This window comes from Miniopterus natalensis, chromosome 3 (genome assembly GCF_054644295.1).
Source record: "Miniopterus natalensis isolate mMinNat1 chromosome 3, mMinNat1.hap1, whole genome shotgun sequence".
Lineage (NCBI taxonomy): Eukaryota > Metazoa > Chordata > Mammalia > Chiroptera > Miniopteridae > Miniopterus > Miniopterus natalensis.
This window is the reverse complement of record NC_142083.1, coordinates 96390633-96413396: the sequence shown is the minus strand read 5'-3', so window position 1 is coordinate 96413396 and position 22764 is coordinate 96390633. Positions and strand designations below refer to the sequence as shown.

The window sequence follows — 22764 nt, the reverse complement described above, 5'->3', positions numbered from 1 at the left end:
ACCAAAGTGGCTGTACCTCTGTAAGTCTATTAGTAAGTGCTAGAAGGTTCCAGTTTCTTCTCCAACACTTAATCTAGAGAGGATATGGGAAAGAATTGTAAAGTAATTTGCATTTCTTCTATGATAAGAGAGATTATTTATCCTTTTAATCAGAGAATTGATCACTTGTCCGATGATCTTTCTAAAACTCTCCTGCTGCCCTGGCCCATGTGGTGCAGTTGGTTGGGCATCCTCCTGTGCACCGAAAGGTTGCCGGTTCGATTCCTGGTCAGGGTCAGGGCACATGCCCGGGTCATGGGCTTCATCCCCAGTAGGGGGTGTGCAGGAGGCAGCCAATTGATGTTTCAGTCTTGCATCGATGTTTCTCTTCCTCTCTCCTCTCTCTCTAAAAAAATCAATTAAAAAATTAAAATGCTCCTGCTTAGAAACCTTAAAAACCATAGTGAGCTCTTACTCGGTGCCACATACCAAGCTTGGCACTTTTAATCTCATTTCTCCTCAGAGTAATCCTGCCTGATAGGTTTTGTTATCACAGGTGTCCCCCTTATCTGCAGTTTTGCTTTCTGCGGTTTTGGTTACCCTCGATCAACCATGGTCTAAATATATTAAATGGAAAATTTCATGTCCTGGCTGGTGTGGCTCAGTTGGTTGAGCATAGTCCTATGCACTAAAAGGTCGCTGGTTCAATTCCCAGTCAGCGCACATGCTCTCTAGAAATCAATAAAACATATTTTTAAAATATAAATAAAAGAAAATTTCAAAAATAAACTATTCATAAGTTTAAATTATGTGCTATTCTGAGGACCTCACTTCAACATCACAAAGGCATTGTGTCATCTCATATCACAAGAAGGGTAAGTACAGTACAGTAAGATATTTAGAGAGATCCTGTTCACGTATGTTACCGTATAGTCATGTGCCACTAACGACATGAAAATGTTCTGAGATGCGTCAGGCGATTTCCTTGTGTGAACATCACAGTGCACTGAATCACGCGCAGACGGCATAGCCTACACACCCAGGCTGTATGGCACAAGCTGTTGCTCCTAGGATATGACCCTGTACAGCATGTCACTGTATAAAATGAGATTAAATCAGGCACAAGAGAAAATGATGCCGTCAAGAGACATGTGGTACATGACTGTATTGTAATTGTTTGTTCTATTTTATTGTTAATCTCTTATGATTCCTAACTTGTAAATTAAACTTTTTCATAGGTATGTGTGTACAGGAAAATATATCTATGGAGTTCAATACTATCCATGGTTTCAGGCATCCATTGAGGGTCTTGGAACATATCCCCCCGGATAAGGAGAGACTACTGTATTTTGATTTTACAGAAGAGAAACATAAAAAGATCAATTGACCTGCCCCAGACCACTCAGCCACTGAATGCCAAGCCAGATGTAAAACTAGGTGGGCCTGACATGTGGCTGAGAATTCTCGATGAGGCCAGCACTCCTCACACTTCCACTGTGCACACGATTCAGCTGGGGAGCTTGTGAAAATGCAGATGTGGGATCAGCAATTCTGGGGTGGGGCCTGAGATACGGCATTTCTAACAAGCTCCCAGGTCTTGCAACACTGCTGACCACACTTTGAGTAGCAAGACGTTATTTTGGTTTTTTTCTAAAGCCTCACACCTTTAATGCCTTTCACCTCCCTATCCCTGACCTTCCCTCCATCAGGCCCCCCATAGAACTGGCCACATTCTCTTGGGCCTGTCCCGCCTCAGCCCAGAACGGGTCAGCTCAGCATACTCTTAAACCCACTGGCCTATGTCTTCCTCCCCTGCTAGACTGTAAGATCCTTGAAAACAAATACAGCCATGCACTGCCCAATGACGTGGTCAAGGATGGACCACATATACGACAGTGGTCCCATAGGGTTATAATGGAACTGAGAAATTCCTCATCTTGTGACACGGTTGTAGCTGCAATAAAGCCAAAGACATAGCGCTTTCTGAAAAGAGTGACACCTCCCCAAGAAGAGCCTCAGTGTACTGCAGAAGACACTCCCAGGGGGCGACTGCTCCGTGCCCCTAGAGACCTCCCAGTGGGGCAAGATGTGGAGTGGGAGGCGGCGGCATTGATGATCCTGACCCTGTGTAGGCTTAGGCGAATGTGTGTGTTTGTCTTAGTTTTTAACAAAAAAGTTTAAAAAATAAAAAATAGAAAAAACTTAGAATAAGGCTATAAAAATATTTTTGTACAGCAGTACGTGTTTTAAGCTGTTAATACAAAAAGTCAAAAAAATAAAAAGTTTATAAGGTTACAGTGACCTAAAGCTAATGTATTATTGAAGAAAAAGTTTTTAAATAGATTTGGTATAGCCTAAGTTTACAGTGTTTATAAAACTACAGTAGTGTACAGTAAAGGCCCAGGCCTTCACCCTCGCCCAGAACGAGTTCCAGTCCTGTAGGCTCCTTCGTGGTAAGTGCCCTATACAGGTGCGCCATTATTTTTATACAGTATTTTTACTGCACCTTTTCTGTGTTTAGATTCGTTTAGAATCACAAACGCTTGCCTTGAGCTGTGACTGCCTGCAGTACTCAGCGCAGCACTGGGAGCGCTGGGCGGTGCCCTGCGGCCTAGGTGTGGAGTGGGCTGTGCCCCCTACGCTGGTGCGAGCGCACTGTCATGTTGCTCAATGAAATCACCTAATGACCCATTGCTCGGAATGTATCCCCTGCATTAAGCAGTGCATGACTGTACTATATCTTGTTTTTCTCAAAAACCCATGCTCAGTGTCTGGCATAGGAGTTACCCACAAATGTTTGTTGAGTGAATAAGCTCCCTGTCTCAAAGAATCCCACCACCACCCATCTCACTGCATGAACAGGAACCGATGTTTCACTCTCGACACCTTTTCCACCCCATATCCACTCCATTACCAAAGCAACTTAATTGCCCCAGATGGCTCTCAAAGCGGTTTACTTCTCCCCTTCCCATCCTGGTGCAAGCCTCCCCTGCTTGCAGCCTCGACCAGCCACCTGACGTGGCTCAGCTGCCCCTCTGGCCCTCCAACCAACCCATCTCCGCTACAGCCAGAGGGATCTCGAATGCAAATCTGATCTTAAAATGAAGATCCTGCCCTAGCCTGTTTGGTTCTGTGGTTAGAGTGTCGGCCTGAGGCCTGAAGGGTCCTGGGTTCAATTCCGGCCAAGGACATGTACTTTGGTTGCAGGCTCGATCCCCAGCCCCAGTCAGGGCACATGCGGGAGGCAACCGATTGATGTGTCCCTCTCACATCCATGTTTCTCTCCCCGCTCCCCCCCACTCCCTGAAAAGCAATGGAAAAAATATCCTCAGGTGAGGATTAAAAAAAAAAAGAAGATCCTGCCCCGCCGGCGGGGCTCAGCGATTGAGCGTCGACCTATGAACCAGGAGGTCACAGGTCAATTCCCCATCAGGGCACATGCCCGGGTTGCGGGCTCCATCCCTGTGGGGTCGTGTGGAGGCAGCCGATCAATGACTCTCATCACTGATGTTTCTCTCTCTCTGCCTCTCTCTCTGAAATCAATAAAAACATTTTAAAAAAGAATGAAGATCCTTCACATGGCCTGGGTCCCACCCAGCCTGAGCCGATTGCTCCCCACAGGCCTCTCTCTCCCTGCTCTTCACTCTGCCCTTTTCTCAGATCCTTGTGTCCACTATGCTTCCTTCCAGGGCAGGGCCTTTGCACATGCTTTCCACTGCCTGGACTGCTCTCTCTTCTTTCCCTGGGAAGCCAATAATTCCCCTTCCCCCACACCTGGGTTCAAGAACCCCTTCCTGAGAGGCTCTCCACCTCCCTGACCAGGTGAAATGCGCCTGTTATCAGGTCCTTATAATACCCACTTGCTGGACTTATTTTTTGTGGCACTTGTCATAAGTGAATTTTTTTTCAAGACATTGACATATGCTTATATCTCAAAAGCCACAATTTCCAAAGCAAATAGAGCAAAAGTTGGGCTCCAATTTAAACCAACAGACCTGTACAGATATGTTTATTTATCTGACCTTAAAGGAATTTAAATCAAGAGATCCATCAAATTTTATAAAGCACCTGTATTCAGAGCAGAGCTGAATATTTTCCCCATTTGGCAAAATCAAAGAGCATCAAAATATTTGCCTTTGTAACCAGAAAGTTTTATTTTCATTGATGTCCAGTGGTCTTGTGTTGGGGCTACAGGCTTTTAAAAAAAACTTATTGGAGTTTAGCCCGGCCAGCAGGAGCGGCTGAGTTGGTTGGAGCGTCTGCCTGGGCCCCGAAGGGTTGCCAGCTCCATTCTCAGAGCACACGCCTGGGGTTCGGGTTTGATCTCTGGTTGGGGCACGTAGGGAAAGCAACATGATCGATGTTTCTCTCTCCCTTCCTGTCTCTAAGCATGCTCTTGGGTGAGGATTGAGAAAAAACGGAGTTTAATTTAGGTGCCTAAGCATTCACTTATTTTAAGCCTACGGTTCAAGAGTTTTAATAGGTGTGTGCAGTCCTGCAAAAGTTTCCTGGTGCCTGTTGGCACCTCCTCCCCCTGATACCAGGCGACCACTAACCTGCTTCTGTCACTTTAGTTTTGCCTTTTCTAGATTTTCCACTTTTTTAGATTTTTATATAAATGGAATGATACAATATGCAGTCTTTTGTGTCTGGGTTCTTTCACTTAGCATATTTTTGGTATTTATCCGTGTTGTGTGTATCATTGAGTAGTAGTCCATTGTTTGGATATACCACTCATCTCTTGATGGACGTGGGGGGTTTTCTTTTCGTTTCCTTGGCTATTATGAGTAGTGCTTCTATGAACACTCACGTCCAGGTTTTTGTTTGGACATATTTTCATTTTCTGTTAATAGATACCTAGGAGTGGAGTTGCTGGGTCATATGGGAAATGGATGCTTAAATTTTTTAAAATATATTTTTTATTGATTTCAGAGAGAGGGAGGGAGAGGGAGAGGGAGAGAAACATCAATGATGAGAGAGTGATTGATCAGCTGCCCCCTGCACACCCCTGTTATAGAAATAGATTTGTGTGTGTATTAGAGTCAGGAATATAAGTTTGATGTGTGTATTAGATTTGAAATAAATAACTTCATCTTGTGTGACCGAGTGTAATTGTGAGGCCTGCGTGCCACGATAAGATTAACACTTTGTAGCCCTGGCTTCCAAGCAGGCCCGCGCTCTGTAGGACCCTGATAAGACACACTGAAGACGCACCACACCTTCAACCCAGCTGTTAAAAGCAGGGGCTTTTCGGCCACATCTTTGGATGCTTGTCTGCCCTCCACAGACTTCATCCCCAGCTCCGGGAAAGCTGACCCTGCCTTGCTCTGCCCTGCACCTCTCTGCGAGGGCTTCCAGAGGGCTGCAGTGACCGACGCCGTCGGGCCGCACCCCCAGACCTTGTGTGTGTCTTTCAGCGGATCCTCCGGGTGGCCCGCTGGTGCCAAGAACCATCGGGAACTGGTAAACAAACCCTGTGTGATTTGCTTCATGTTTGTCTCTGTCTCCCTTCTTGAAACTTGAATTATTGGCTCGGTCTTATTGAATTAAAGGGTCTCTCGACCCTCACGGTGGTATAGCTATGTATTGGGAATTAGACCACCTGCGTTTATGTCTCCAGAGAAACTGGGACAACCCCCACTGGGGATCGAGCCCGCAACCCAGGCATGTGCCCTGACCAAGAATCCAACCAGTGACCCTTTGGTGCACAGGACAACGTTCAACTAACTGAGCCACCCCGGCCAGGGCAGGATGTTTAATTTTTAAAGAAACTGCCAAGCAGTTTTTAAAGTAGCTGTACTATTTGCATTCCTTCAAGCACTGCATGAGGCTTCTAGTTACTTCATATCATTTCCAATACTTGACATTATCAGGGTTTTTTGGTTTGTTTGTTTTTAGCTATTCTAATATAGTGGTATCTTACTGTGGTTTTAATATTTGTTTTCCATTATGACCAACGGTGTCATATGTTTGTTGGCCATTCATATCTTTTGTGAAATGTCTGCTCAAATCTTTTGCCCATTAAAAAAATTATGTTTTTGTCCTATGGAGTTGTGTTATTTTTTATTTTATTTTAAAAAATATATCTTTATTGATTTCAGAGAGAGGAAGGGAGAGGGAGAGAGAGAGATAGAAACATCAATGATGAGAGAGTCATTGATCGAGCCCGCAACCTGGGCATGTGCCCTGACTGAAAATCGAACCCCGATTGTCTAGGATCCTAGGTCAGCGCTCAACCGCTGAGCCACGCCGGGCGGGGCTGGAGTTGTGTTTTTAAAAATATATGTTTTTGTTGATTGTAGAGAGGGAGGAAGGAAGAGGGAGAGAGAGAAACATTGATCAACTCCTGAGCAGCTATCAAATCAGCAACCTTTTGGTGCATGGGTCGATGCTCAACCAACTGAGCCACAGCAGCCAGGGTTTATGGAGTTAATCCTCACCCCAGGATATTTTTTCCATCACTTTTCAGAGAGAGTGGGAGAGAGGGAGGGAGGGAGAGAGAGCGAGAGACACATCAACGTGAGAGAGCCACATGGACTGGTTGCCTCTGGCACACAATGGGACCGGGGGCTGGGAGCGAACCCGCAACCCAGTGCATGCCCTTGACTGGGAATCGAACCCTGGACCCTTCAGTGCAGGGGCTGACACTCTAACAACTGAGCCACACCGGCCAGGGCAGGTTTATGGAGTTTTAAGAGTTCTTTATACATCTGGATGGACGTAAGTCCTTTGTCAGATACATGCCTTGCAAATATTTTCTTCCAATCTGTGACTCGCTTTTGCATTTCACAGGCGCAGTTTTACACGTGTACGGATATCTGTCTCCTCCAGATAAGATCCATGAGGGTAGGGACTAAGTCTGCTGTTGCCTGACCCAATGCCAGGCAAATAGTAGTGCTTGATAATATGTTGTTGAGGAAATTCAGTGACTACAATCTGAAGTTCCTCTCCCTCTCTTTCCCTTAAACCCTCAGGGAGATCTGGCTTAAGGCTCTGAAACATGAAGTATCTCCTGGAACAATGCCAGTGGGGGGTATCCATGACTCAAAACTCAAAATAGGTTCTGATAAGGTGCCTTGGGGGGCCCGTGCTCTCCCCATGAGACTCCAGGATCTCAGTAGAGGTCTGGCTGCAAGAGGGGCCTTGAAGCAGCATTTGCATAGAACCATACTCATGTTATTTAGTGTATGTTTATTAGCTGTATCTTGGAGATTGGGGCAGGGCTCTGGTCCCCGGCCCTTCCCGTCCGGCAGCCAGGAGTCTCCTTAGGCTTCAAGCCCCTGCTTGCCCCAAATGCGACCACCAGAGGGCGCAAGAGCGTGGGTCGCAGTCGGGTGAGGACGGACCGCTGCCGGGCGCGGCGCCGGGCCCTGGGGACGCTTCTCCAGTGTCCGCGGGAGAGCGCGGAGGTGACAGGCAGCTGGGCCGGCGGGCCCGCCCCACGGGAGGGGGCCGAGGAGAGGCCGGGACGCGCGGCTGCTCAACACTCGGCACCTCGTGAGCGTGAAGCCGCATCACGCGCCGCGGAGGAGAGAATCACGCAGAGCGAGAGCTGCTCACTGGCACTTTTAGAGATACTGTTTCCAGAACCTTTACATTTTTTTATTTATCGAGTCTGAGAAGGAGGGGGAGAGGTTTGTTGCTCCACATCTATGCATCACTGGCGATTCCTGTGCGCCCACAACCTGGGCGAGTCGCGGGGACGCTCCAACGGAGCCCGGGTCGGGCCAGGAGCGCTCGGCATTCCTTCAGCTCCCTCGGGAAGAAGCCGGCGGCCGGTGCGGACAAGGCAGCGGAGGCTCGGGGGCGGGCGGCGCCTCCGCTCCCCTGCCCGCCGGCCCGTGGCCAGGGCGGCGCGGCGGCGGCGCGCGGAGCCCGAGACCGCGCCCGGTTACCGCGGCGACCGGGCGGCGGTCACGTGCTGCAGGAGCCCGCGGGGAAGCGGGCGGAGCGCGGGGCCGCGCCGCAGCCGCGGCCGTCGGGGGCGGGGCCCGTGTGGGCGGCTCGCTGGCGGCGCCTTCCGCCGCCCCGCCCCGCGGTCACATGACCGGCCTCGGCATCATGGCGGTGGCCCTGGTGCGGCGCTGGGGCTGAGCTGCGGCGGGCGCAGAGGGCTCCCACCCGGGTGAGGGCGGCCTCCGCCTAGGAGGGGGTCACGCCGGCCTCAGCCCTGCCAGGTTCTCCGCCTCACCCCAGTCCCACTCGTCCCGCCCCCTCCGCGCGCGGTCGGGCGAGACGGGGCCCGGGTTCCATCCGCATCCCAGCCGCGCTCTGTGCTGCGGGACTAGCGCGCGCCTCCCTCGCCCGGGTCCCTCCAGCCCCCTTGCTCCTGCCCCCTGCCCGGCTCTGCGCGCGCCTCCCTCGCCCGGGTCCCTCCAGCCCCCTTTCTCCTGCCCCCTGCCCGGCTCTGCGCGCGCCTCCCTCGCCCGGGTCCCTCCAGCCCCCTTTCTCCTGCCCCCTGCCCGGCTCTGCGCGCGCCTCCCTCGCCCGGGTCCCTCCAGCCCCCTTTCTCCTGCCCCCTGCCCGGCTCTGCGCGCGCCTCCCTCGCCCGGGTCCCTCCAGCCCCCTTTCTCCTGCCCCCTGCCCGGCTCTGCGCGCGCCTCCCTCGCCCGGGTCCCTCCAGCCCCCTTTCTCCTGTCCCCTGCCCGGCTCTGCGCGCGCCTCCCTTCCCCGGGTCCCTCCAGCCCCCTTTCTCCTGCCCCCTGCCCGGCTCTGCGCGCGCCTCCCTCGCCCGGGTCCCTCGAGCCCCCTTTCTCCTGCCTCCTGCCCGGCTCTGCGCGCGCCTCCCTCGCCCGGGTCGCTCCAGCCCCCTTTCTCCTGCCCCCTGCCCGGCTCTGCGCGCGCCTCCTTTCCCCGGGTCCCTCCAGCCCCCTTTCTCCTGCCCTCTGCGCGCGCCTCCCTTCCCCGGGTCCCTCCAGCCCCCTTTCTCCTGCCCCCTGCCCGGCTCTGCGCGCGCCTCCTTTCCCCGGGTCCCTCCAGCCCCCTTTCTCCTGCCCTCTGCGCGCGCCTCCCTTCCCCGGGTCCCTCCAGCCCCCTTTCTCCTGCCCCCTGCCCGGCTCTGCGCGCGCCTCCCTTCCCCGGGTCCCCTCCAGCCCCCTTTCTCCTGCCCCCTGCCCGGCTCTGCGCGCGCCTCCCTTCCCCGGGTCCCCTCCAGCCCCCTTTCTCCTGCCTCCTGCCCGGCTCTGCGCGCGCCTCCCTCGCCCAGGTCCCCTCCAGCCCCCTTTCTCCTGCCCCCTGCCCGGCTCTGCGCGCGCCTCCCTTTCCCGGGTCCCCTCCAGCCCCCTTTCTCCTGCCCCCTGCCCGGCTCTGCGCGCGCCTCCCTTTCCCGGGTCCCCTCCAGCCCCCTTTCTCCTGCCCCCTGCCCGGCTCTGCGCGCGCCTCCCTCGCCCAGGTCCCCTCCAGCCCCCTTTCTCCTGCCTCCTCTCCTCGCAGGTAGGATCGTCTGTGGGACCCGAGCGCGGGCGGGCGTGGCCCCGGGACCATGTCCGGGGTCGAACACGAGCCCTTCCTCAGCCAGGCGGATGACACGGCCGACGGGCCAGTGCCCGGCACCCCGGGATTACCGGGGTCCATGGGGAACCCGAAGTCCGAGGATCCCGAGGTCCCGGACCGGGAGGAGCTGCAGCGCATCACGGGCTTGTCCGCGGGCCACTCGGCTCTCATAGTGGCCGTGCTGTGCTACATCAACCTCCTCAACTACATGGACCGCTTCACGGTGGCTGGTACTGGCTCCTGGGAGGAGGTTGACAGGGGAAGGGAGCGGGGTCCCGAAGGTGGAGCTGCCTCGCCGAGCCCATGCTGTCTTCTTCCCAGGCGTCCTTCCAGACATCGAGCAGTTCTTCGACATCGGAGACAGTAGCTCGGGCCTCATCCAGACCGGTGAGCGAAGGCCCCTCCTGGGAACACAGCAGCGATTTTCCCTTTTCTTACCCTGGGGGTGGGGGGTGGGGGGTGGGGCACATGCTGGCGGGCCTGGGGCTTCATTGATGGAGGAACAATGACCAGAGGTAGGGGAAGGGGGGCCGGGATTCTGCTCTGAAGTTGTTCTGGTTAGTTAGCACCTCAGTCCAAGAGAGAGCCGGTTAAGTGTAATGGTTAAGACAGACCTGGGTTTAAATCTCCGCATCTACTCACCCTGCGGTGGTAGGCAAGGCCCTCAACCTCTTTTTCCTTGCGGGTGAGATGGAACTAGTAATACCCCAGGTCACCTCCCAGGGCTGATGTGAGGGTTGAATGAGATAAGGCTTGTGAAGTGTGTGGTGCGGTGCTGAGAACATGGTAGGCACCCAGTAAATAATGGCAGAAGGGGTCCGAAATGGGGAGAGGTGAGTTTTACCTGTTCAGAACTTTGGGACTTGTGAGAGAGGGAAAGACAGGGTCAAATCCTCTTTTCCTTCCTTCCCTCCTTCATTCATTTCTTAAGTGTGTCTGAGCACCTACTGTGTGCCAGGCTCTGGAGGAAGTGGTGATAACAACCACAGAACTTGTCCAAGACCTGTTATGCCCATTGTCTTCACATCCTTCCATCAGCCAAGGATTTATTCTTTTTTTTTATAGAGGAAGTAGTATTACCTACATTTTTATAAAGAAACTGAGGCTTGGAGAAGAGTTAAGACTTGCCCAGGGTCACACAAGTTAGAGACAGAAGAGGAGTTTGAGTCCAGGTGTTGCAATGTCCTTTGCTCCAGTCCAGGCCGATAAGGAACTGGAAGTACTTAAGGCAATGTCTAGAGAAGTGAGGATGGAATCATAGGTCATGGTCTGCAAAACCCTAAAGAATTAGTGAATTAGGGAAGAAGCAAGTCTTTCTCGGTGGCCCCACTCACTTTTTCATGCAGCAAATGTTTAGTGAGCGCCTTTTATGCTAGGCCATGTGTTAACTAATGGAAACAGTCATGGCCAATACAGGCAAAGTCACTGCGTTCATGGAGCTGACATTCTGCTGTGCCTGAGGGGGTAACAGTCCATAAAAACCTAAACTGATGAGATAATTTTCCATGGGGATAAGTGTCATGTAAAAGAGCACAGTAAATGGGGTAGACACTGCATGTGTGGTGGTTGGAAAAGTGTCTGAGCTGGAACTCAAACTTGCTAAAGCTCTGTGAAGCTCAGGGGAGAGGAGGGAATGTTCCAGATGGGACAGCAGTTGCCCAAAACCCTAAGATGGTATTGAGCTTGGCCGTTGGGCCACTGGGGTGCAGAGGAAGGAAAGGATGAGCATGAAGTTGGAGAGGTAGGGAGGGGTTAGAGCAGACAGCGCAGTGTGGGCTGTGGCATGGAGTTTGGATTTTGTTCTTGGCTCCGATGGAAGGAAGTGATGAGTCAGCTGCGCTATCCAGACTACAATGGAAGGTTTGAAAGACGTTGAAAATGAGGTTGGACTCCCCCTGGCAGGAACCTCTGACAATTTCAGGGTTGGGAGTTATTCCTGCCCCCCCTCGCCCTCCCTGAGCTGGGGTGGGGTAGGGGTACTGGGGCTGGGCTGTGACTCTCTGCTTCCCCTCAGTGTTCATCTCCAGTTACATGGTGTTGGCACCTGTGTTTGGCTACCTGGGTGACAGGTACAATCGGAAGTATCTCATGTGCGGGGGCATTGCCTTCTGGTCCCTGGTGACACTGGGGTCGTCCTTCATCCCCAGAGAGGTGAGGCCCCACGATGGCTCCTGCTTCCAGCCCCCCCACTCCCCCATCAGTCTTTGCTTCTGCCCTTTGGAGCCATGGCAGACTGGGCCTGGGGAACTTCTGCATCTTCCTTGGTCCTGCCATCTTACCCCCTGCTTGCCTGAGTTAATCTGCCCGCCCTGTCCTTCCCCATTTTCCTTCAGAACCTTCTCTCCACCATCCCCACTCCCCACCCCGACCATGACTCCTTCCACTCAACACCCACACAGTCGCGTTTCTCTCTCTGCCACGGAAAAGGCCTCACCTAGGCTGCCCTCTGTCCCCCTTCCCCTTCCTGGTCACACTTCCTGAAGGCCCTTGACCGAGCTGCAGTCGGTGAAGGAGCAGCCAGGAGAGCCGCTCACTCTGCCTGAAGTTCCTCTTCTACTTGCGCCTTGAGCGCTGCCGGGGAGCGGCCCCCCCACTCCACTGCCAAAGTCAACAGTGACCTCCTGGCTGCTAAATGTAGCTCCTACTCCCTGCCCCTTGTCTCCTGATCTCCTGGGAGCCTCTGGCTCTGTGACCCACTTCTTCCTTCTGGAAATTCTTCTCACCTCTGTGATGCCATTCTTTTGGTTTCCCTCCTGCTTCCCTGGCTGTTGATTCTTTGATCCTTTAAAATCTCTGTCTGTTCTCCTCTCTGCCCCAGAACCCTGTCCTCAGCTCCAGGCACTCAGTACACACTCTCCTTGGGTGATTGCACCCTGTCCCTAGCTTTGAGGGTCTTTGGTAGACAAATGAAACCCCACCTAAGATCATTACTCACCATTGGGTGGGGTAGGCAAGATAGAAATGAAGATTTATTTTGCACTTCCTGGGCACAAGATAATGGACTTTTATTATCCAATCCTCACAATAGTTATGCGAAAAAGTTGTTATTGCCCCCCCTTTTTCAGATTAGGAAACTGAGGGTCAGAGAGGTTAAGTTGCTTTCTCAAAGTCACAGCCAGTAAGTAGGGGAGCCAGGATTCAAGCTCAGGTCTGTCTGATTCTAAAACCCTGGCCTCTCCCAACATCCCTGCCACCTCTCCAGAACTGGCTGGAGAGGTAGGCTGGGAGGCTGGCTGTAGGGTGGGGTACCACCCCCACCCCCGTCTCCTTCCCCAGCAATTCTGGCTGCTCCTCCTGACTCGGGGCCTGGTGGGGGTCGGGGAGGCCAGTTACTCCACCATCGCACCCACCCTCATCGCTGACCTCTTCGTGGCAGACCAGCGGAGTCGGATGCTCAGCGTGTTCTACTTTGCCATCCCAGTGGGCAGGTGAGTGGGCCTTGGGCCTGCCTGTTGGGGAGACAGAAGGGCCTGGCATTGTGCATGACTGACCAGCTGTCCCTTCTTCTTTCCCACCCCTTTTCCCCAGTGGTCTGGGTTACATTGCAGGCTCCAAAGTGAAGGATGTGGCTGGGGACTGGCACTGGGCTCTGAGGGTGAGTCTGGTCACGCCTGGGGGAAGGTCAGCAGCATTATCACTGATTCTCCCTTTTTACCTTCAGACACCCCATTTTAAGGCAGCGTTTACTCTGCCAAGCTTTTAGGAATCCTGGCTGTCCTCACCACAAAGCCATGTGCTAGACAGAACTCTTGGTTGCAGGTGACAGAAGCCCACTGTAAAAGTATAAGCCCCTAATGGGACTGTATTGGCTCTCATAATGAAAGCCCCAGGGTGAGCTTCAGGTAAAGCTGGATCCAGGACTCCCACAGTCACAGGAATTTGATCACCCTTTTCTTAAGCCCTGCTTTCCTCTGTGCTACTTTTATTCTCAAGCAAGTGAAAACTCCACACGATTATCTTCCCACTTAGAAACTTTGGCAGCCTGGTTTCTTGAGCAATAGTCCTGGATGGTATCCGATTAGGTGAACATGGATCAGTCTCATGCCTGCCACTGATTGAATCAGTCACCAAGGGTGGGGAAGTTAACACTACTCTTGTTGGCCAAGTCTGGGTTGCAAACCGTGCCCTATTTGAACCATGTGAGTTGAGAGAAATGGGGGGAGTGGTTTCCCATAAAGAAAATTAGAGTGCTGTTACCAAAGAGGGAGCAATTAGGCTTGCAGAAATGGGAGTGGCCCCTAGTGGCACTTGCCCCTCCCCCCAGTTGCAGGTTTAGCTTCCTTAAGCAGCCACTTAGGGGCGTTTGAGGTCTTGGCGCCTGAGTTGCCTTCACACACCTTCCCTTTCTCCCAGTCCCAGGGGTTGATTGTGTCTCTGCCTCTGCCTGTCCTGAAGCCCACTCTTTTTCCAGGTGACACCAGGGCTAGGAGTGGTGGCTGTGCTGCTGCTGTTCCTGGTAGTACGGGAGCCACCAAGGGGAGCTGTGGAGCGCCACTCAGGCTCACCACCCCTGAACCCCACCTCATGGTGGGCAGACCTAAGGGCTTTGGCGAGAAAGTGAGTTAAATTCCATCCTAACCCAACATCTTAGATTTCCAGGGAGGCCCTGACAACTGGGTTGAAATTTACATGGGGGTGGTCTTTGTTTTCTGTGTTTTTATTTTAATTTTAGTTTTTTATTGATTTTAGACAGGGGGGGGGAAAGAGAGAGTGAGAGAAACAAACATGGATTTGTTGTTCCACTTATTTACTGCATTCATTGGTGCTTTTTGTATGTGCCCTGACTGGAGATGGAACCCTGTAACTGCGGGATGGAGAAGGCACTCTGGCCTGGCTGCGTTTATTTTCTTGGGCCAATGTCAGGGCCAGTAATTCATTCACTGCTGCCCCCTTGTGGCAGCTGCTTGAATTACAGATCCAGATCCTGAGAGCCAGGACAGCCTCTACACCTAGTGCCCTGACCTTATAAAAAAACCAGGAGGCCCAGCTGCCGGTGTGGCTCAGCGGTTGAGCATCAACCTATTATCCAGGAGATCGCAGTTCAATTCCTGGTCGGGCCACATGCCGGGGTTTCAGGCTCAGTCCCTAGTAGGGGACGTGCAGGAGTCTGTTCAGTGACTCATCATTGATGTTTCTCTCTCTCTCTCTCTCTCCCCCTCTCTCCCTTTCTCCCTCTCCTCCCCCTCCCTCCCTCTCCCTTTCTCTCTCTGAAATCGATAAAGACATATTAAATAAGTAAATAAATAAATAAATAAATAAGCCAGCAAGGGAGAACAGAGGCCCCTACCTTGGCATATCAGTGGAGTCTGACTTCCTCCCTTCCAACTGTCTTTGCAGCCCTAGTTTCATCCTGTCGTCCCTTGGCTTCACTGCTGTGGCCTTTGTCACGGGCTCCTTGGCTCTTTGGGCTCCTGCATTCTTGCTGCGCTCCCGTGTGGTCTTGGGAGAGACCCCACCCTGTCTTCCTGGAGACTCTTGCTCTTCTTCTGACAGGTACCTGGATGGGGGTTGGGTTGGATGTCCTGCAGATGGCAGGGGATGGAGGGGTAAGAGTATGATTCAGACTCAGACAAGGAGAGTTGGAATCCCAACTCCACAAGCTATTTTCCTCTCCCAGAGTTTCAGTTTCGTGGTCTGGGAAGTAGGTGGTGGGAACTTTGTAAACCATGGGGTGTTGTGCCTGGATAGACTTGGGTTGTGAGGGTGGCTGGGATGGACCATCTTCCTCTCCAAGCCATAGGGGCGAGGCTAGGGGGCTTTGCAGGAGGACGGACTAGTCCTTATGCCCCTCCCCTTGCCCCCAGCCTCATTTTTGGGCTCATCACCTGCCTGACCGGGGTCCTGGGTGTGGGCCTGGGAGTGGAGATCAGCCGCCGCCTCCGCCACGCCAACCCCCGGGCTGACCCGCTGGTTTGTGCTGCTGGCCTCCTGGGCTCTGCACCCTTCCTCTTCCTGTCTGTGGCTTGTGCCCGTGGTAGCATCGTGGCCACTTATGTGAGTAGCCAGCAGGTATCAAGGAGGGCTGTTTTGGGTCCAGGGGGAGGAATGGTGTACTGGGGCAGGACTGGGGTCAACCAGCGTAGTGGTTCAGAGCCAGCTCTGGAGTGGGAATGCCTAGTTTGAATCTCAGGTCTTGCCCTTCCTAACTGTGTGGCTTTGGGCAAGTGACTTAACCTCTCTGTGCTGTTTCACCATCTATAAAAAGGGAATAATAATAGCTCCTGTCTCATAGAGGTGTTGTGAAGACTAAATGAGTTAATAGATGGGCCTCCGTGTGTTTGCTCTTGTGATGAGATCAACCCTGCTCTGCCTCCCCTCGGTCCCCCAGGTTTTCATCTTTATTGGAGAGACACTGTTGTCCATGAACTGGGCCATTGTGGCTGATATTCTGCTGGTGAGTCGGTGGGCCATTCCAGAGTTGGTCCAGAGGCTGCTGGGAGCAGGGAAGGGTGTGGGGAGCCTCACTTGCCTTGAATTGTGGCCTTTACCCCTTCTTTAAAACCCGCCCGAGTGACTTCAGCGTCCAACCCCAGATCGTCTTATAGTCCTGCCTTCCCTACCCTTTACCCTAGTCACACCTCTGAGCTGGGGTTCACCTCTGACCTCAGCCTTGGCCCCATTTCTGCCCTCTCTCCTGCTCCTCCTCCCCCAGTATGTGGTGATCCCTACGAGGCGCTCCACTGCGGAGGCCTTCCAGATTGTGCTGGCCCACCTGCTGGGTGATGCTGGGAGCCCCTACCTCATTGGCCTGGTGAGCACTGCCCTTTTGCTGGGCCTGGGGTGGGATCGGGGCACCCTTTGTCCTGACACTGGCTGGTGGGCAGTGGCCGGAGCCTGGCTGAATTGGCCCCAGCTAGGTCCATGTCATCTGTGCCAGGCACTCCTCACCTCCGATCCTCAGCTAGCTGGGAAGGATTTTGTCTGCAAGTTTCCACATGAGACCATGGACCTCTCCCTGGAGGTCTAGACACCCTTCCTTTCCCGGCTTGTCTTTGTTTTCCTGGAATTTGGGGCACCCTTTCCCCGTGCCCTCTCCAAGACTCTCTCCTGCTTTTCCTTTCCCTTCTCCCCACAGATCTCCGACCGCCTCCGCCGGAGCTGGCCCCCCTCCTTCTTGTCCGAGTTCCGGGCCCTGCAGTTCTCGCTCATGCTCTGCGCCTTTGTCGGGGCCCTGGGTGGTGCCGCCTTCTTGGGTACCGCCATCTTCATTGAGGGTGACCGCCGGCGGGCCCAGCTGCATGTGCAAGGTCAGTGGGGCCGTCCCTCTGTTCGTGCACAGCTCACTGCCCAACTTCATGATACTGCCTGTTTGTCCATGTGTCTAGCCCTGTGTACCTGGCATCTCTCAGTCCACAGCTGTCCCTTCATCCGGCTTTGGGTCTGTCTGGCCAAAAAGCTGATGTCCCGCTGTCCATAGCTCTGGAGCCCCATCCATTTCCCACTGCCTGTTTGTCCCCTCCCAAGCTTTGTGTCTGTCTGCCCAGCCAACCCTGGCTCTGACCCCTCCCCACCAGGTCTACTGCATGAGGCAGGGCCCGAAGATGACCGTATCGTGGTGCCCCAGCGAGGCCGCTCCACCAGGGTCCCTGTGTCCAGTGTGCTCATCTGAAGGGCTGTCACTCGCCTACCTGCATACCTACCATAACTCTCAGGCGCACCCCAGCAGGCACCTGGGCCCAATCCCTTGGCCTGGCCCAGCTTCTAGGAGGAGCCTTGGGCCATGTTCCAGCTCCCACACTACATGGGCAGCCAAGGGCAGGCGGTGGGGGTCCAGGAGGGGATCCCCCTCCACTGGAGCAGCCCCAGGGGCTCGGTGCTATTTGTACTGAATAAAATTTGTAGCCAGACCCCAACTGCCTGCTGGAGTCTCTCTGGGTGCTTGTGACCACCAACCTCTAGAATGTAGGGGATGCCTCGCTCCAGCCTCAGCGCTCCTGGTGGCTGTTGGGTCACTCCTGTGGGCTCCTTGGCTGGGCGAAGGAGGGCGGAGTGAGCTGGCCTTATGTGACTGTGAGTCACGCCCGCTTCCCCTAGAACTGGCCTCCTGTGGAAGGCCGTCTGGGGTGAGGTGGGTGGGCCCTGTGCCCCTCTGAATTCCTTGCGTCAGCCTTCCTTGCTGCCTTGAGCGACAGCTGTGGAGATCGCGGCTGCTGGCCGGCCTGAAATTGTCCTGTCCTTTTCCCACGGGTATGAGGTACCCCATGTCCTGGAGACCAGCAGGCCCTTCTTGAGGACCTGGGGGTGGCTCCTCAGGCCGCCTCCTCCCCTCCCCACTGGCTGGGTGGGGGTGGGAAAGGGGGTGGGTGCAGCCGGCTGAGGAGCCTGATGATTTCCTGCCCTCACCCGGCGCTCACCACAGCTTCCTGCCGCAGGCGGGAGGGCAGGCACTGAGGAAAGGCGGGCGCCAGGCAGGTAGGCCTGGGTGCGGGGTCCATGCAGGGGTGGCTGGTGCCCCGGACTCCAGCCCAGGCCCTGGCCTGACTGCCCCCGGATCAAGGGTCTTCCAGAGCCAGCACTGACCCCCCCTGAACCCCAGGAGGGGAAGGGATCCAGGGAGCCCTCGAGGAGGGTGCGGCTGCCCCTCACCAGGCTCCCAGCCTGGTGCCACTGGGCCCTATTCACCCCTGCCGCCCAGTCCTTACTCTGCTGCAGCTCCGTCCTGGGGGGGGGCAGGGGGTGTACAGCGAGCAGCGAGGCCTGGTCCAGCTCTGTCCTGCAGATGGAGGTGGCCGTCCCTCCCCCCTTGGTGCTGGGCGTCCTGCTGCTGCCCCTCTTGGCTGTGTTGCTGATGGCACTCTGTGTGCGTTGCCGAGAGCTGCCAGGTGAGTGGGAGTGGGTGGGATGACCAGATGCCTGGACACACGACAGGGATCCTAGACCACTCCCCAATCCCTCACTTCACCTAACTGTCCCTGTCCGTCCTGCGTGCGGAGCCACTGAGAGCCCCTGACTCCGTTAACTTCTCCCCTCGTCACTCCCTTTCCCTGCCTCACTGGCCTCCCCTTCCTGGCCTCTTCCGCAGACTCGTATGACAGTGCTGTCTCCGATAGGTGAGTCTGCCCCTTGACCAGTGTGGCTCCCTTAATGCCCTATGCGAGGCTGGGCCTGGGGCCTCTCCTGGTCACTTACCAAGCTGTGTCTCTCCTGCCAGTTTGCCAAGTAGCATCATGATCAAACGGCCTCGTGAGTACATGGAGGGTCCTCTCGCTTGGGGTAGGGAGGAGAGTTCCCTGGCATGTGAGCAAGTGTGTGCCTTTGTTCAGGTTGCCCCCTGTGGCTGTCCACATGGCCTTGACCTGAGCTGGGATGGGGGAGGATATGAGTGCCCTCAGGCCTGTCCAGGCGCAGGGGTTTCAGGGGGTTAGGCCGCTTGTCGCAGCCTTGACGAGGGAAGGGGCATTGTGCCTGGAGTTATTCCTTCAGCTTGATCCTGTGTCCTTAGCTACGCTAGCCCCCTGGCCACAGGCTGCTCCCTACCCGCCTGTTACCTCCTATCCACCCTTGAGCCAGCCAGACCTGCTCCCCATACCGTAAGTAACCCCTTCCCCTCCAAGTCCCCTCCAAGTCCCTCTCTCTATCCCTCACCTCCTTGGATTGGGGGGCTTCTTTCCCTGTTGCAACCCCTCTTGCCCCAGAGCCCCATCCGAGGCATGACTTCTGACTTTTGACTTTCAGGAGATCCCCACAGCCCCCAGGGGGCTCCCACCGAATGCCGTCTTCTCGGCAGGACTCAGATGGCAGTAAGCTGGAGCAGGGCCCACGGGGCTGGGGCTGGGGCTGGGGCTGGCAGAGGATAAGCCCCATCTCCCCTGACTCAGTCTCCCTCTCACTCTCTCTCTGTAGACAACAGTGTGGCAAGCTATGAGAATGAGGGTGCGCCTGGGACCCCGGTGGCCTGGATGGGGGAGGCTGGGGCCTGGCCTGGGCTATGCTGACCCCCGTGTTATTCCCCCAGGACCAGCCTGTGAGGACGAAGAAGAAGATGAAGACGAGGAGGACTATCACAACGAGGGCTACTTGTGAGTGGCCACGTGGGAGGGTGGCGCTGAGGCCAGGGTCCGAGCTCACCCTTCCCTTGACTTTCCCTCAGGGAGGTGCTTCCTGACACCGTCCCGGCCCCGTGCACCACTGTCCCAGCAGCTGCTGTGCCCAGCAACCCCGGCCTCCGAGACAGTGCCTTCTCCAGTGAGTTGCCTTTCTGACCGCTCCAGCCCCTCTGCTCGTCTCTCTCCTCTTGTTTCTTTGATGCTTGCTTCCCCTCTGTTTTCTTTCTTTTCTGTTTCCAGATCTTTGTCCTTCAGATAGTGGGCTTCCTGCTCCCATCTTCTGATTTCCTTACTTTCTTCCTTCTCTCTCCTGTCGCTTCGTCTCCTCCTTTTATTGTCTGTAAGATTTCCTCATCTTTATTCTTCTTTGGCTCTGTCCCTTGACTCTTTTATTTTGTCTCTGAACGCTCTTTCTTGATTTCTGAATGTTCCTTTTTCATAGCTCCCTGTTCTTGTTTCATGGAGGCAACATCATATTATAAATCTCTAAGAATGTTAATTCGAAGTTGTCTTTTTCTGTCTTTGTTTTTTTGGAATTTTTCGTCTGCTTCCTGCATTGTCTCAGTTTCCTTTGAGCTGCTTCTCTCCCTTTGTTTTGGTCACTTCCTGCCTGTTAGGTGCTCCCTCAGCATCTGGTAATCTCAATGCTCTGTTACTCTCCTCTCTATACGTACATGCCCTGGGCCATCACTTCCACACACTGGCTTCATTTGCCATCCAGACTCTCAACGTGTCACCTCTCTCCTGGGCTCCAGACCATCTGTCCAAGTGCTTCTTTTCATTCATTCACTTACTCATTTATGATATTTACTGGGTGCCTCTGATATAACAGCTAATGAGGTAGAGTCATGATAAAAGAGCTAATGTTACTGAGGATCTACTATGTCCTACTAAGAGTGTTATGTGTATTCGCTTGTTAAACCTTATAGCCCTCAGGTGCTGTTGAGCCTGTCCCTTCCCTCCTGTACCTCAGTTGTCCCATCTGTGTGATGGCAGGGTATACTTATTTAACAGACACTTGGTAGCACTTACTGCTTAATACTTACACTTTATGTTCACTGCTTTAGTCCTCACAGCATTCCCATGAGATGCGTAGTTACTCATCCTGTTTTACAGATGAGAAAACTGAGGCCCAGACAGGTTGGGCAGCTTATCTAAGGTTACATGGTTAGTTAGTGCTTGAGCTGTATTTGAACCTGGGCTGTCTGGCTCCAAAGCCTGTCTTGTCCGTGTCCTCGTATTGAAATAAGTCAACATATAAAAGAACAAGACACCGTCAATGAGAGCATGTGCGTCGAAGGGACTAGGACAAAAGTGGGAGTCAGGGCAGGTCCGGCTGAAGAGGAGGGGCTAGCTGGGCCCATGGCCCCTCTGACCAGGCCCAGCCCTGAGTGTCATCCCCCCTCCACACATGCCACCAGCCCCACATTCTGAGCCGCTGTCTGCTCTGAGCTGCTCTCCGTCTCTGCCCCCCAAGCCGGGGCTCTGCTGGTGTCTGCTGTCTCCTCTCACAGTTGCATCCCCTTTCATCAGCTCTGGTCAGATTGCCCTGTCCTTTGCGTTGCCATGTCTTTGCCCTCCAGGCTCCAGGCAGCGCTGGTCCAGAGCACCCTCTCTGCATCCCTCTGCGGCTGACTGTGCAGGAGTCTTAGGCTGGTTTTGTTGAAAGGCTTTGGTGTCCGTGGCTGGGAACTTCTGGGTGTCTGCTCAGGGGCTCTGGGGATCCATGCCTGGGGCTCTGGGTAACAGTGCTGGGGCTCCAATGGTTTTCCGCAGTGGAATCGGGGGAAGATTATGTGAACGTTCCTGAAAGTGAGGAGAGTGCAGATGCGTCTCTGGGTGAGTAGCTGGTGCCCCCTGGTGCCCTCTTAGGGTCCACCTTCCCTTCCTTCCCCTCTCCTGCTACCCCATCCCCACTCTAGTGAGGCCATGCCCACACCCTTCTGTCTCTCTGTCACCCTCTGTCTGGGTGTCCTGCCCTCTCACCCTCAGTGTGGCCTGCCCCCTTTTGGTGTGGCTGTCCCTCCTTCTGACCTGTCCCTGCAGATGGGAGCCGGGAATATGTGAACGTTTCCCAGGAACTGCAGCCCACTGCCAGGACTGAGCCTGGTATGTGCCGGGGGCAGGGCAGGAACTGGGGAGCTCCCTGGATGGGGGGAGAGTTTGCGAGCTGAAGATCAACCTCCCTTCCTGTCCTCCCCCCCCCCAGCTTCCTCAAGTTCCCAGGAGGCAGAGGAAGAGGAGGAAGAGGGTGCCCCGGATTATGAGAATCTGCAGGAGCTTCACTGAAGGCCTGGTGAGAGCCCCGCCCAGCCCTGCCCTGGGTCTGTGGGCTCCTGACCCTCCCTCGAAGACCCTGCCCCACCGCCTCAGCCCTAACTTCCTGACTCTGGGGACCCCTCCTGTACCTGCCCCCGCCTCCTGACCCCATGGCCCCTTGTGTTTCAGCGTGAGGCCTGCCAGTCCTGGAACCTGCCTTCCTGGGAGGGCTGAGCTGGGCAGCTGGAAGTGGCCCTGGGGGGCCCACTTGGCACCCCACCCTGGCTTGAGCCCAACAGCCTGAGAATTTCCCCCCTAACTTATTGTCACTTTGGGGTCCAGTCTGGGTGCCCCCACCCTCTGCACCTTCTGACACAGCCTGAGAATGAAGTGCCTTGGCCCAGCCCTGCTCCGTAATAGAATAAAGGCTGGTGTGGTCTGTAGTGCTCTTGGCTTTGGGGACCCAGTGGCAGAGTCAGGGTGAGGGTGAGCTGTGCCAGAGGGCCTGTGTCTGTGTGTGCGTGTATCTGTGTTCACATGTATGTGCATATGTGTGTCTGTGCGTGTGCATATGCATGTGTGTGTCTGCGTGCATCTGTGCGTGTGTGTGCGTGTCTGCGTGTGTCTGTGTCTTGCGTGTGTCTGTGTGTGTGTCTGTGCATGTGTCCGTGGGTCTCTATCCTCTGCAGGGCCTCCGTGGTCCTAGGCATCCAGCCGGGTACTGCAGAGGGATGGTGATGGCCAAGACATGTCACCTTCTGGGTGAGGCGGGTCCTACCCAGCCTGGTGCTTCTGGGGCCCAGATACACTCGCCCTGAGAGAGCCCGCAAGGTGGAGGCTGTGCCGGCGGGAGAGTGGGGCGTGGGGGTTCCCTGGGTGGGCCCTAGAGCAAGACCCTTCCCTGCTGGCCTCCCCGTTTCTCCATCTTTAAAAGAAGGGGGAGGACTGATGACTTGGAAGGGATTTCTTAGTTTTACTTTTTGTAGTT

The 22764-nt window shown here is 54.7% G+C and overlaps 2 protein-coding genes across 5 annotated transcripts; both read left to right on the top strand.

Annotated features, from left to right (window-relative positions):
- Window positions 1–8061: 8061 nt before the first annotated feature.
- On the top strand, window positions 8062–17335 carry SPNS1 (SPNS lysolipid transporter 1, lysophospholipid). 4 transcript variants are annotated; one of them, XM_087815764.1, is made up of 13 exons: window positions 8062–8156; window positions 9412–9701; window positions 9793–9858; window positions 11486–11622; window positions 12748–12899; window positions 13000–13066; window positions 13883–14028; window positions 14809–14964; window positions 15276–15465; window positions 15800–15865; window positions 16124–16222; window positions 16547–16718; window positions 16986–17332. In XM_087815764.1, exons 2-13 carry the CDS (start codon window positions 9461–9463, stop codon window positions 17078–17080), a joined length of 1587 nt encoding a protein of 528 aa, XP_087671890.1. In that variant the 5' UTR covers window positions 8062–8156; window positions 9412–9460; the 3' UTR covers window positions 17081–17332. The 4 variants fall into 4 exon arrangements, with proteins under 4 accessions (XP_087671890.1, XP_087671891.1, XP_087671892.1 ...); XM_087815765.1 differs by lacking the exon at window positions 11486–11622 and having other exon boundaries at window positions 12674–12899; window positions 16986–17333; XM_087815766.1 differs by lacking the exon at window positions 11486–11622 and having other exon boundaries at window positions 12848–12899; window positions 16986–17327.
- An 832-nt stretch (window positions 17336–18167) lies between these two features.
- On the top strand, window positions 18168–22312 carry LAT (linker for activation of T cells). Its single transcript, XM_087815767.1, has 12 exons — window positions 18168–18293; window positions 18494–18521; window positions 18623–18654; window positions 18914–19001; window positions 19147–19211; window positions 19315–19344; window positions 19427–19490; window positions 19562–19656; window positions 21294–21356; window positions 21564–21626; window positions 21727–21813; window positions 21966–22312. Exons 1-11 carry the CDS (start codon window positions 18191–18193, stop codon window positions 21804–21806), a joined length of 711 nt encoding a protein of 236 aa, XP_087671893.1. The 5' UTR covers window positions 18168–18190; the 3' UTR covers window positions 21807–21813; window positions 21966–22312.
- Window positions 22313–22764: the final 452 nt, after the last annotated feature.